The following is a 13,581-nucleotide window of genomic DNA, read 5'->3' as shown; positions in this document are numbered from 1 at the left end:
CCTCAGCAACTATTACAGATCGAAAGAGAACAAGGAAAGAGTTTTCTGTCTTCGCAGTGTGCATCATCACCATCATTATTATGTTAAACGAGCAGTTGTTTGGCAGAAAAACATGACTCAGCTAAGCATCAGCGTTTCTCCAGAAAGGGAGGAAGGGTTTGACCCCATGCTTATGCCCTCCTGTTTGCTTGCCTCCTCTTCATCTCATTCTGTTCTTTCCTCCATCCCCTCCCTCTCCCTTCCCCTGTCACTCACGCTGTCCTCCCATTCTCCTTCTTGCTCTGCTCCTCCTGTCCTACCTCAGCTGCCTTGTCCTTTTCTTTCTCCTCCATTAATCTTAACCCCGCTGGCTTCTTCTCCTTCCCTCTTTTCTTGTTTTTCTGTCCAGGAGGCAACCAGATGACTAAAGGTCAGACTGCTCCCATCCGCAGCTCAGTCTAAAGCAGCTTCAATGGAAGTGATACTCTTCATCCAGTAATCTTAACATGGATGTACCTCTTCAGCTGAAAGGGGCATCTCAGCTGTGGGGGGCCTGCTGCCCTCTCATTTCTTTAGGTGGAATGCTCTACAGCACCTTCACAGAGCCACCAGTTCACACATAGTATTAATTTATTTCATAGCACAGGAATTACAGGCGGTTTAATGAAGGAAGAACAAGGCTGTATCAAACAACCAGAAGAACATAAGTCATCTCCTTCTGCTCTCAATTCTCCTTGGGTAAAGCACTCTGCTGAAAGGAAACACTAATGCTGTGAACTCCACCGAGGCTCCCACCACCACCATTACCTCCGAGGAAGGCAGGCCAATTTCACAGCGGCAGCACGGGCTGTGGGGGAACAAGTTCAGCTCCTTGTTCCACACGGATCACTCACGTGATACTTGAAACCTATTTCAGCTGTCTGCCTTGGCTTCCTGCCCCCAGAAAATGGGGTACCTTACTGCTGAGATGGGGGCGAAGGAGCTGTTCAAAGGAACGTAAGGAAGTCAGGTGCTACGGAAAGGAGCAGGACATTAATGCCTAAATGGCGTGTTTCAACTGCAGAAGCACAGCAGGGTCCCACAGAGCCAGCAGTGGCTTGTGAAAACCAGGTTTTGAACACAGAAGTGCTCAGACCCTAACTGAAAACCCTACATTCCACAGGGGAGTGACTGCGAGAGATTCCTGGTTCCTGAGCACAGCAGTCTCAGAATACACCATTGGCCTGGAGAGAAGGTGCTGCGGCATATCCATCCTCACACTCCTCCAGTCTGGTGAGCAAACGAAACACAACAATGTTCCTGCAGGTTCAGGCAGAAACACCCTGCCATGGCGTTTTCTTCACATTCTGTTTACTAGTGCCAGTGGTGGACTCTTAGTAAGAAGTCGTGCTGCTGCAAAGCACGGCACTAGATGAGAGCAGCCGTATCAACCACCTTCTGTTTTATAAGCAGGACTCTCCAAAATGTGTCACTGAATCTGCGAAGCACACACAGGCCAGCTGATACCCTGACCCACAAACCAACCCTCAGATGAAACCACCTCAAGGGCCTTGGCCAGCCAAGCTAAACTTCCCCCATTTATTAGGTCGCCCAACAAAAGTAAGCTATACATGTTAGCTTACCTTCCCTCACAGTCACATTTAAAATCACGATACCTGTATGCTTCCTCAGACTGCTCTGACTGGCAGGAGGTAATTGCATCGATTTTTATTCTCACTGATCATTTCCAGGAGGGGCTGTTTCTGAATCTCCCTGTTTCTGCATGCATTTCACACAGCAGCTCCTACTTCGGAAGTGATCTCTCGGAGCAGGGTAAAGCCAGCCCGCTGGCAGTCAGGGGAAGAGGTGACCCAAGTCCTTCCAGGAATTAAACATGCCAGGAGAGATTTTAAGTTTGGCCTTTAAAAAGAATCAGTTGAAAATTAATCTTGTTCCCACAAGGGGACAGTTTGGGAAGCACTCTGCAGAGCAAACCAGCCAGCTCTGCCTGAGGAACGGGCCCATCCAGCCTTCACAGGAGAGGAGCCATCAGGACTCCCCCTGGCTGAGGGAAGGAATGGGGCTGAAACTGTGCCTTCTGCTGCCTGTGAGGAGTTTTGAGTGCCAGACTCGCTCCAGCCGCTCCACATGACCTGTGGGAGAGACTCATGAGTGGGGCGGCTGAGCAGCGCAGCTGAGCTGGAGCTCTGAGGGAACTGGGGGAGCAGCGAGGCACAGCAAAGGTGGAATCCCTCTCAAAATCCAGCTGCATTTCCTGCTGCTGATCACAACTCTTTGAGCCCAGCAGCTCGGCCACTTTTCAGTCCACCTCACTGTCCACTCGCCCAGACTGTACTTCATCAGTTTGTCTGTGAGGACACCATGGCAGGCTGTGTTGAACACCTTCCTAAAGCAGAACTAACACCCACTGCTCTCCCATCGCCACCAAGCCTGACACCTCCTGGTAGAAGGCCGTCAGGGTGGTTCAGCATGAAACCTGGGCTGACTGTTCCTGGTCCCATTCTTAGCCTGCCTTTGTGTGGAAATGGCTTCCAGGAGGACTTGCTCCACCAGCTTCCCAGGGACTGAGGTGAGGCTGACCAGCCCCTAGTTCCCCACATCCTCCTTCTTAAAGACAGCAGTGACATTTGCTTTTTTTACAGTCATCAGGAGCATCCCCAGGCACCGCAGCTTTTCAAAGAGAACCAAGAGTGGCCTTGCAGTGACATCAGCCAGCTCCCTCAGCACTCGTGGGCGCAGCCCATCACTTCCCACGGCATTACAAAAAGAGAAGACCCCTTCCCTTAATTCTGTGAACGCGCTAACTCAAAACACGCTCCTTTCTGCCAGTGCACTTCAAAGAACGCAACTGAAATGCTGTCTCCTGCATGTTTCAGAGACTCTCGTGCTGTCATCGCACTAGCAGGTTTCAAACCAAGCCCTTCTGCGGCCCCCCTTGCTGCAAAAGCAACAAGAGCCTTGCTCCCATTCCTGGAATGTAAGGGCATTTAAAATAAACGACCCAAAAGCCTCAGGCACGTTGCCTTCTCACTGCTGCACAGGTCTCTTCAAAAGTACACCACCTGAGCTCCGTTTTTACTGCAAACGCAAAGCAAAATCCAAAGGACAGGATTCCCCAGCTTCACCAGAAAGTTATTTTTCAAAGGCCAGTCGCACAACGCAGGCACGTGTTACTGGCTTTCCAACTGCAAGGAAGTAACTGACTGAATGCCTCCCCCTCCTTGGAAACACGTGATTAGAGCAATCGGAACAGAAGGCTTTGGAAGGGCTGTAGCATGTTCTGCAACCAAAACAGAAAACGGGGGCAGAAGGTAAACGCGATGCCCCACAGCCAACAGGAAGCAAACCGAGACGTAGACGCCCGTTCGCGCTGCTGATACTTTACTTTTATCCCCTCCTCCCGGGAAGATGGAGCGAAGCCTGGCTTTCTTGTTCTTCTCCTCGGGGGCCATGGGGAGCGGTTTGGAACTGTGGTTTAGGGCTGAAGAATCGCGATTGTTGCTGTTCATTCTCAGCGGTGGGGCTGGAGGTTTCTCTTCAATATCGAGACTATCGGACATCTTCAGCAGCCCTCACAGCCTCCTGCAAAAGCAGAACAGAAAGCAAGCCTGTCAGGTCAGGACGCCAAGGCTGGTGTCCTGGGGAGAAAGGGGGCGACAAAAGCCTTCTGGTGGAATTCGGAAGCCTCTCTAGTAGCGCTTTGCTGCGAAGAAGATTACTGCTAGAAATAAATGCAGCGGCCAATTCCTAAGGGTCACTGCATTACCACTAAACTAAAGCTTTTCTTTTTTTAATCCCTGTTAAAGGCTTTTTAAATTTTTGTTTACAACTTTTTTCCTGTAGCTGTTTACAATCCAAATTGTTCTCTGAAGCCAGACTTCCAAAGCAAAATTTAAATGATCCACTGAAACTACCTGGTACCTGAAACTCTATCAGTAGTGAACCATTCTTACGGTGTAAGAAACAAGGTGCCTGTTGGGGGGATACGGACAGCAAGCATCAGGATCTCTGTTCCCTCCCTGCTCTGTGTTTGCAGAGGGTTAGGTCCTGGGAGTGCCGGGCTTCAAACAGAACAATCTGCCCAAAGGAAATTCATTCAGAAGTACCAATTCAATACTTTCTCGCACATAAAAATGAGCAATAGAGTCGCTTTAGGACCAGTCAAAATCTGAGCAGCAAAACGACTGTAGCCTGGAAACAATTCCAGTCTTCCTCCTTCTCTCCTGCTACCACACACGCCTGGTACCGTAGGGCTGTTTGTGGCACAGCTTTGAAGAGCACCACCAAGTCCCAAGCGCGGTACCTCAGCGAGGAGCAGACACACACAGCCTGTTGGTGACCGCTAAGAACAGGGGTACTGATCTAAGAGAAAAAAATACCCAGAAATTGTTACAGAACTTTCATAAGCTGGAAAAACACAGGGCAGGTAAGACTTTTCAAATTCCTGATCTGTCTAGTGTATCTTAAATATTAAAATTCAGCAGCTGGTAAGGAATGCTTGGTAAAATGAACTGTTTCAACTCCTGAGAATAGGGTGTGATTTCAGACAGATCAGATGTGATGTGGGCTATACAGCACATTTTTGAAGGTTAAAATTCTACAGGCACCTTGCCTTCAAACCCCCTAAAATCAATGTGGCTCCTTTCATGGAAGGCACAGGCAAACCTCTGCGCACGTGTTATGGATCTCTCCTTGTGCTGATTCACAGGTACCACAAGTTACTGCAGTCATCAGCTACTCTCTCAAATTTAAAATGAAGCAACTTATGGTTTTCAGCTGTGGAAGTCATAGGGTTTTTTTCACAAGTATCAGTCAAACGTGGTGACTGTCACTTACAGAAAGAGGTCCTGAAGCTCAACTGGTAACAGCATTGCTGCTCGCACTTTGGTCAGGTAAAGCTGCCACAGTTGAGGGCTTCTGGGGTTTTTTGGATTTTCTAAGGACCGAGGTTAACATTTTCGACAATTGCATTTCTTTTTATATAGCTGGAATTTTGCCAGGATTTCCAGCTGATCTATTAATAGGGGATAATCAAATACACATTGGCTTAACTGACAACACTTTCCACGTAAAAACTAAATGACCAACTGAAACATTTAGAGATGTTTACTCCAGGATGTTTTTTATGACATTAGGCATTTTAGCTTTTGTTACCATTTTTAAATTACCATACATAAAACAATCACTTCTTTTTTTATTTGACCTAGATTTTTAGCTTCATCTAAATGAGATCTCGAAATGCCAGATCTGAGATTCAAAGCATCTGCCCAGTGACAAGAACAATAAATGAAACATACCACACCATGTCTGTTTTGCACCAGTCCTGGGTCCACGCAGTTGAAAACCTTAGCAACAGCTGGTCCCAGCCCTCTCCCTGGTACATACAGCATGAAGTGGGGATCCTGGAGATCTTGACTCACACACATGCACTTAAAGATGTTATTGACCCCAGTTGCTCACCTCCATCAGGGGAGCAGTTTGCATAAGCACCCTTCCCAGATGACTTCATCAACCGGTTTGTGTTAAATTAGTGATCTGAGCTATTCTGGCATATTTTGCCTGCAGCAAATTAGGGAGGGCTGAAGCAATTGCTCTGCTGGTAGATCAATATGGTGTTCACCAGCCAAAGAGGATGCCTACTCGTAGGCTCAAGCCCTATGTGCACTGCTAGACCCTTCCTACACCACGGAGTTGCTCAGCTCCACCTGCACGCTGCACAGGTAGCCACTGACCAGGCGTTGTTCCCTATAGCTTTGCCTTCAGGCCTAGAAGTGTGGAAAAGATCATGCACTGTTAACTAGTGAAGTCAGGTGTTGGAGGCAGCTGTCAAAGATGTTTTCAGAACACACCACCTGGAGAAAGCAGGGAAGTGACCCTACACAGAGCACTGTGGTCCCCACTGTCTACCCCACTCCCCACAAGATGGCTCTGCCCAGGAAAAAGTCTGCTGGGAGACCTGCTCTGGCGATGGAAGAACATGGCCCACCCTCCTATGGAAGCATGTATGTAGGCAGTAATGTGCTTTATATCACCAAGGAACAGCTACAGTTGCGCCCAGGCTAGGGCTTGTGCTGATCTAACTTTCAAGTACAGACTAGCCTATCTACCTAGTGAACTAAATGATTTTGTAGATTTAGGTCAAACAGTTAACATTACTAATCTTTGTGCTTTCTATCCTGAAATGCAGAAGGTTTTCCAGTAATGGGGGGGGGGGGGGGAGGGAAAAGGAGCCAGTAACGAAAACTACTGTAAGGTAACAGGGAGAACTACATGTGCCATGCGTGTCACCCTGGTGAAGGGAAAGGGCACGCTGCCCAGGTATTTCTGCACAGGGAAGCACGAGAGAGTTCCCACTTATGAAGCCCAACAGACACATCTGGACACGGCTCCCTATCCCCCCCCAGTAATTCTTACAGACTAGGAGCTTCTGGCAATGGAGGCTTTTATTTTCTCTTCAACCCACCTACAAACACTTTTCCAGTGCCAAAGACAGCTTTCCCTCCCTGAGACTGTCGGCGTGAGGCTGACCGCAGAAGCACCAAGGCACGTTTTCAGCCTGTTATCGAAAGCAAGATGGTTACTCCGTGAAGTCCATTATAGGGCACAAAGTTTCAGCTGTCCCTCAGAATGGGACAACTGTATCTGTCACTGCATTTATTTGTAAACAATGCCAGTTTGCTGAAATAGGTCCTCCCATGGGATTTCATTCCACAAAGAATACTATTAACGGTTTCTGGCCCAATTTGCCTATGATGTAATTATTTCCAAGATTTTGAAAGGAACACTATATTTTGTTCAGAGCTGTTTCAGGCTCAGTTTCAAGAACTGTACAAAGCTCTTTTATTCACTTCTAAACCAGAAAAAAAAGAAAAAAAAAAAAGAGGGGGGGGAAGATAGTCTAAAAGGTTTAACGGTTGATATTAACTTTCTAAAGCTGGTCTAAAGAAAAAATAAAGCAAACCACAAGGCAATACACACCAAGAGACTTACAATTTATGGTTTTCTTGATCAGCAGCCATCTGCTCTTCCATTCATTCTAATTTTAAGAATTTCCATGTACCACTCTATCACAACAAAAGAACATTCACTATCACATGAGACTTCAGATTTAAGTGTTTTGTACTAATTCAGTCCAACTTAACTTAGAGAAAACCTGTAAAGACTGGAGGGCCACAAGATGTATTCAGCTCAGAAACTTCTCAGGTTTGCATTGCAGAGAAGTGTCAACAGGATGACAGACCAAGTTAAACTCTGTCCTGGGGCCGGGTTTGCCTGACATAACAAGTCCCTGGTCCTGCTAGTCTTGTTCTGAACAGGACGACCCCATCCAAAACCACCTCCTGTCTATTGGAAATTATTATACCATACCTATATATTCAGTCAAACAGTCAAATTCTGCTGTTCTCTCTCTTTTTCCTTTTTTTTTTTTTGGCGGGGGTGGCAGCGGGGTGGGGTGTGTTGTTTTTTTTTGTTGTTTTGGTTTGTTTTTTTTAAATAAAAGGATATTGATAAGATTGGAAGGTCAAAAGACTGGAAGTTATAAAGCATTTCGTTACTGAGAGGGTGGTCAAACACTGGAACAGACTTCCTAGAGAGGTGGTCGATGCCCGAAGCCTGTCACTGTTTAAGTGGCATTTGGACACTGCCCTTAATAACATGCTTTAACTTTTGGTCAGAAGTGGGACTAGATGATCATTATAGGCCCCTTCTAACTAAACTATTCTAAAAGCTAATTATCTTGATTTCTTAAAAATGTGAGGTTCACTGAGAATTTCACTCTTTGGATTACCTTTCAAAACAAAATGCTTTCTCTGCCCTCATCATCTGACAAACCAGCCAGTATGCCACAAGGCACTCCTAGGAAACTCTTAGCAAAGCAGTGCATTCAGCCTCCTGATTACAAGCTGGGGTTTGTATCCTTTTTCCCATGTCCCGAAATTATAACTTCTGCCTCATTAAGAATCTTTAAGTATTGCAGCAGCACCAATTCCTGCCTCCCAGAAATAATCTCTGCTACCCCATCCCCTTCATACACACAGACATACAGACACAAAGTTCTCCACTCAAAACACACATTGGTTTCATGAGTTTTTCCTATGCCTCCTGGCAAGCTCCCAGGCGCCCTTGCTCCCTGTAATGCTATCATGCAAGGTGCTGATGATTGCACTCCTCCTTGGAGAGAAACTTCCATTTCTTAGGTGCAAGATGAATTCCCAAGTCTCTGACTTCATGCTGACTAAGTTTCTGTGCAGTACTTCAAGAAGTGAATTATGTAATCCACTGAAGAGCTTCTCCCAAAGAAACTACTGAAAGCAAACCCCTCAACAAGACAAACAACCCCTCCAATTCCCACCTGTATCAGAATTGCAAATTCTAGGAGAACAACGCTGAAGTAACATGCTCCTTGCCCAAAGGATCGCAAAATCCACAGGAGTCTGACGGGTAGGGAGCAGTTCCAGGGTCTCTCAGCTAATATTTCACAGCCCTTGCAAGCTCAGGAAGGCAGCATGGCATTGGTTTACGCTCCTGTCGCATTTTTTAGACTCTTCCTGCAGCCCTGAGTGCTTGAGAGTAAATTTTATAAAACAGAACTGAGATCTCAGAATAATTCTGCAATGGAGACAAGATCTCGGTAAACCCTGTGCCCTACTTCTGAGGGTTCCTATAACACAGCTACCAGAGCACTTCACCATACCGCAGCAGAGCTGTGAGAGCCGCCCAGGCTGTCAGCAGGGACCGCTTTTGGCAGAGGCCAGCCTGGGCTGGCCAAGGGGATGGAGTACACCATCAACACCGTTTTCCCCACCTCGGTCTTCAAAGACCCCATTAGTGCAACCAAGGCAGCGTTGGTAACCCTTTAAAAGAAATTTGTAAGATAATAGCACGTGTGTAACAAAGAGAACAGATAGCAAATAACCACCTACTTCCAGAGAAAATTCCTTTGAATGCCCATTGGCTTTAAGGAAGCATTTAAAAAAAGACCGTTGCACCAAAACACAAACGTTAGCTAGGGCTTCAGGGCCAAGTGGCAAAAGCCAAATTCTCAGCCAGGTCAGTTGCTTCTACATAACTACTACAGGGTTATAGAAGATGTTCCAACATCCCTCCCCTTCCCGCCCAATCACCAATTTTGCTAAGTGTAAAGACAAACATTGACTTTAAATATATGGCATTCAGCTTCTCCATGACTCAATTACCCCTTTGCAAAAGCCTGTCTTACAATATTTTTGTATCTAGTTCTTGCCAAGCTAGGGAGAGGAGAGGAAGGAAGATATCTGAAGCACCCAAATGTCTTCAAAACAACACACACACACAAAATTGGTTCCATTCAGTTCAAGTTCAGAGCAGAATCTCACGCTGGGCCTTTATCCAAGTAAGCTCTTCACCCCTGTGTATCTGGGGAATACTGTTTGTAGATAGATCTTGAATAGCTTTCTTAGGTTAGTCACGTTATTTCAAAGTCTGCAGCATTCAGACATGACTGGTTCCAATTAAAACTCACAAAGAGTATCCTGTTTGCAGAGACACTGGTGTTCATTTTCAAAGCCTCAGAGATACTATTGCAGCTTGTGATGCAGCAAAACTGTTTCTAAGATCCCTTGACTGGAAGGAGCCATGCCAATTTTCAGGCAGTAGCTTTGCAAATGTAACTTGAAGATGCAATGCTCACTCTTTGTGTACAAATATACTTCCTGCAAAAAGATATTTTATTACTTAGTTATATGGGCCAAATTCTGCTCCCAGTGATACTCATCCATTTCCCAGAAATCAATGGTGCTGTAACTGAGAAGGATTCTCTCTACATACTGAGTACTGAGACACTCTGTTAAGTACTATCTGAAGGTATTTATACAGTACTTCCCAGCCCAGTCGCAGAAGAACTGTACCTGCTTTTCTACAACTGCATGTCTACTCACAGTTTTCTGAAAGTTCATCTGAAAGAGCAGCCCATTAGTTGTACAGAATGGACGCAGTCACGGCTCCACTACCTAAGTGAAAGAGGTTTACCGTCTTCTCTGCAAAACTTCATTAAAATACAATACTGATGCCTTTTTGATAAAAAAGGGCCATATTCAGCACCAGCTAAAGCAGACACAACTCTGTCTGGGTACTCAGGGTCCATGATGCCCCCAGGGCAGTCTGTGCCCAGCTGCTTCCACCCCTGGGTGCCTGCAGCCTGGGAGAGGAGTGCTCAGGGCTGCCTCTGCAGGATGTAGCCAGGGTGCCTCGGTGCCTTTGGGAGTAAAGACATCTTTCTGGGACCTCCCTCACATGCATGTCTTGTAAACCAACCATTGCGTCCCTTCTTTATACAACCCTGAAAAAAAGCAGCATTCACAGAAACTACAGAAGGAATTAGAACCCTAGAAACCGTAACAGTACTGCTTCACTTTCATACAACTGTCTCAAAGCACAAAACAAACATTTGCCAATTAAGCCTTCCCATTCCCCTCACAGGCAGGTAAACATGCTCCGAGCTGAACAAATTATTCAAACTGAGTAATTTCTTTGATGAATGTACTCTCTGTTTCTGTTTGCAAACACCCTGTAAGCAGCTTATGATCTCCAATATATTCATTTATTCAGAAGTTAGCCTCTGAAACTTGCTACAAGTAACTTCTGGCCTCTGAACTACCTGTTCATAAGCAGCTCCCTGGGTGCACGGGGTATTTTGAATTCAGGTTGTATCCACGCGAAACAAGGTCACAAGGCAACTGTTTGTTTTCTGAGATGGGAGAAACAAGCTTCTGTTAGTAATTGCAGCATTAAGACTTTTACTAAGTGACTTACTAATACTGGTTTAAAATCTACTCTTGACGCTGCACTTGCAGCGATACCATCAAAAAAAGAATACAAAAGAGATGTGAGTGCAGTAGCTGTGAATTTAATGGTTTTGACTAAATATTTGTTCACATTTCAATTACTATGTCCTTTGTCTGGACCCCAAGAATCACCCAGTTAAATTGCGAAGAGCTGGGAATGGACTGAAGCAATGAAGCTTGTCACAGCTGATGCAAGTAATCTGCAAACATATTTTTTTTCCCCTTGCTTAATTGACATTTGACAGCATTTTTCAGTAAATGGCCTTCAAGGATCTCTTCAAACACCTAGTCTACCTATCTACCTACATTTCTTTCCACAACTCCTTCAACTCCTTCTCTGCAAAACTGCCAATGCAACCACAGGCAACACTTTTACAAAATGCATGTGTCTGTCATCTGACAACACCCTTCAGCCCACCCGCTTTAAGCACCTCTTCCCCCATGGTGGAAACTCGCTGCTGCTCTGCAGACTCCCAGCACTCAGTACCGACTCCCGCTACAAAAGCTTCACGGCTCCTCACACTGGTTCACTTTTCCAAGTGCAACAAGCATTGGGACTTGCCCAGGTTTCCACGGAGTGCCTCTCACTCTGTGTACAAAGCCACGGCTCCTCAGGCTGTGGTCCCAAAAAGTGAAACGTGGGATTATTTTTGCATCATTAAAGCCAGCGATGTTTAAAGTTAGGTGTATATTTAAGGGCCATGCTTAACCAGTGCTTAATGTATGAGAGAACATGAACAAGGACACGGAGGCTTCTGTATAGCTGTTGGGCACTGTGAAAGAAACACTGGAGAGAGTCCCTCACCACCCCGCTGGGATGGGGCTGAGCCCTAGAGCACACTCCTAGTCCAACGTATTTTCTTTGTGGGTGTTTTTTAATCACATCTAAACAAAAGCTATCCCTTCAAACCGCGCTCATGCTGGGATCCTGGCCACTTACTAAACCACTCGAGCTTTGGGATGGTTACATGACCTGGGAGGGGAAGAAGTGTGTGTACAGAGAATGTGGGGCAGCAAAACAGCTTTCACATGAAACCTTGTCCAGGCATCCAGTAATTAAATCTCCTAACAGCACAGCAAGGAAAGGAAGTATATTCCTAATGGTTACATTAAGCGAGAACCTCACAGCATCAGAAAGCTCTGCAGGCCTGCAAAGTGGTTGCAAAACCACCTAATGCAGTCATGTAACAGAGACAAACAAATGAAATGCAGAAAGGAGGAGTACAGGTAGTCAGTGCATGTTCAAAGCCTGGCCGCCAGAAAAGCCCCTGTGGTAACCCTATGCCAGGCAGCCTTGTGGTCATTATTATTTTTAAAATGTTGATGGTATACGGATTTTAAATCATTAAGCAACACACTTTTAGGTAACTATTTTTGACAGGAAACATGACTTAACTTCCTATGACAAAGGTATAGACACATCATACCCTGATCCGGCAGAAAAGCTATCCGGGTCACTAGGACAGTTCTGCGACCCAGAGAGAGTAAGCAGAGAGCTTCCACCCTCCTGGCTGCCTGGGGAAGAGCCACCAGCACCTCCAAGCACTCGTACCAAATCCAAGACAGCTACATGGGTATTTTTGTCATGTTTTTATTTTTGAGTCATAGTTTGAAACAGAAAGGTTGTGATCTAAGCCATTGAACGTGGAGACATGCTTAGACAGAGCAATGGACACTCCAGAAAGAGCTAAGGGAAGAAAAAGTGAAGGACACCAAAATGAGGTAGAAGCTCCCAGAACTATCTCCATGGGGCCACAGCCTTTTTTTTTCCCTTCCTCCCCGCCCCCCCCCCTTATTTTTAATATAATGGGAAACACTTCTCTGGGATTGATAACAAATAATGAAAAAGTACCTAGAAAAGCCATTCACATGCAAGAGGAAAACCTAAAAATCTCACCACTCCCTCTTTTGTTTTTTATTTACACAGCTGAAGGGCTGCACAAAGCAGAAAAGGATGTCTCAAAATCAACTGTGCCTATCAAATATCCCACATTCCACAGGACTGCATTGCTTGCCCTTGCCTACACATGAAAGCGTCTGTGTGAAATGAAGTGCAGATTTAAAACATTGTAGATAGACTGAAATAGTTGTCCATATGGACTTTATTATTCCTAGTTCAGAGCTTAAGCCTCAGGTTCACTTTTAGTCTCTAGGAGGAATCAAATGTAAACCCAGAAAAGCTACTTCTTGGAGCCACCAACATCACAGTTACAGCACTAAAAATTTCATGACCTTAATGTGGATTAAAATAGCCAAGCCAAATTGTTCGAGTTCTAATTTGAGTTAGCAACTTGAAGTCAATCCTGACTGAAGCAGTGGCCGAGACCAGGTATGAGAAGCCAGACCCTACTTGCAAGCTACATATGGAGAGACAGTGACAAGCAATCCACTTGCTGCGACTTAATGAGCCCTTTGAGTGTGGCAACAAAGCCTGCCCATGCCCTTTCCTTCTTGCATTAAAATGGACCAGGGATAACCCAGACTGTCTTCCCCAGCATATTTTTTACATGCACTACAGGGACTTTATCCCCCTTCTACAGTACATAAAAGTCTTGATTGGGCAGAGCCAGCTCAAGCAGCAGATCCTCTACAGTGTTGACTAACCAGGTGGCTTTTGCTAAAGGTGTATCCCAGTTTTTGAAGGTCCCACCTCACATCGCCCTCAGTTTACTCATTAGCAGTGCATTATATAATTCGATTTTCCCAGAGGCTGGTGCATGACAGGGGATGTGATATACCCACTCAATGCCATGTTCTTTGGCCCAGGACTCTACGAGGT

The 13,581-nt window shown here is 45.7% G+C and overlaps 1 protein-coding gene across 2 annotated transcripts in view; it reads right to left on the bottom strand.

The window, feature by feature from the left end:
* LOC147414926 (serine/threonine-protein kinase PAK 3) overlaps nt 1–3,539 on the bottom strand; it is a 33,789-nt gene extending 30,250 nt beyond the window's left edge. For both annotated transcript variants that reach the window (XM_086470337.1, XM_086470338.1), the window contains exon 1: nt 3,365–3,539. In XM_086470337.1, the coding sequence (XP_086326463.1) occupies nt 3,365–3,539 (175 nt within the window). The remainder of the gene's footprint in view (nt 1–3,364) is intronic.
* Between the last annotated feature and the right edge of the window lie 10,042 nt (nt 3,540–13,581).

Source organism: Leptosomus discolor, chromosome 9 (assembly GCF_034619465.1).
Source record: "Leptosomus discolor isolate bLepDis1 chromosome 9, bLepDis1.hap2, whole genome shotgun sequence".
NCBI classification, from domain to species: domain Eukaryota; kingdom Metazoa; phylum Chordata; class Aves; order Leptosomiformes; family Leptosomidae; genus Leptosomus; species Leptosomus discolor.
Note: the sequence above shows the minus strand (reverse complement) of the source record. Positions and strands in the feature narration are given on the sequence as shown.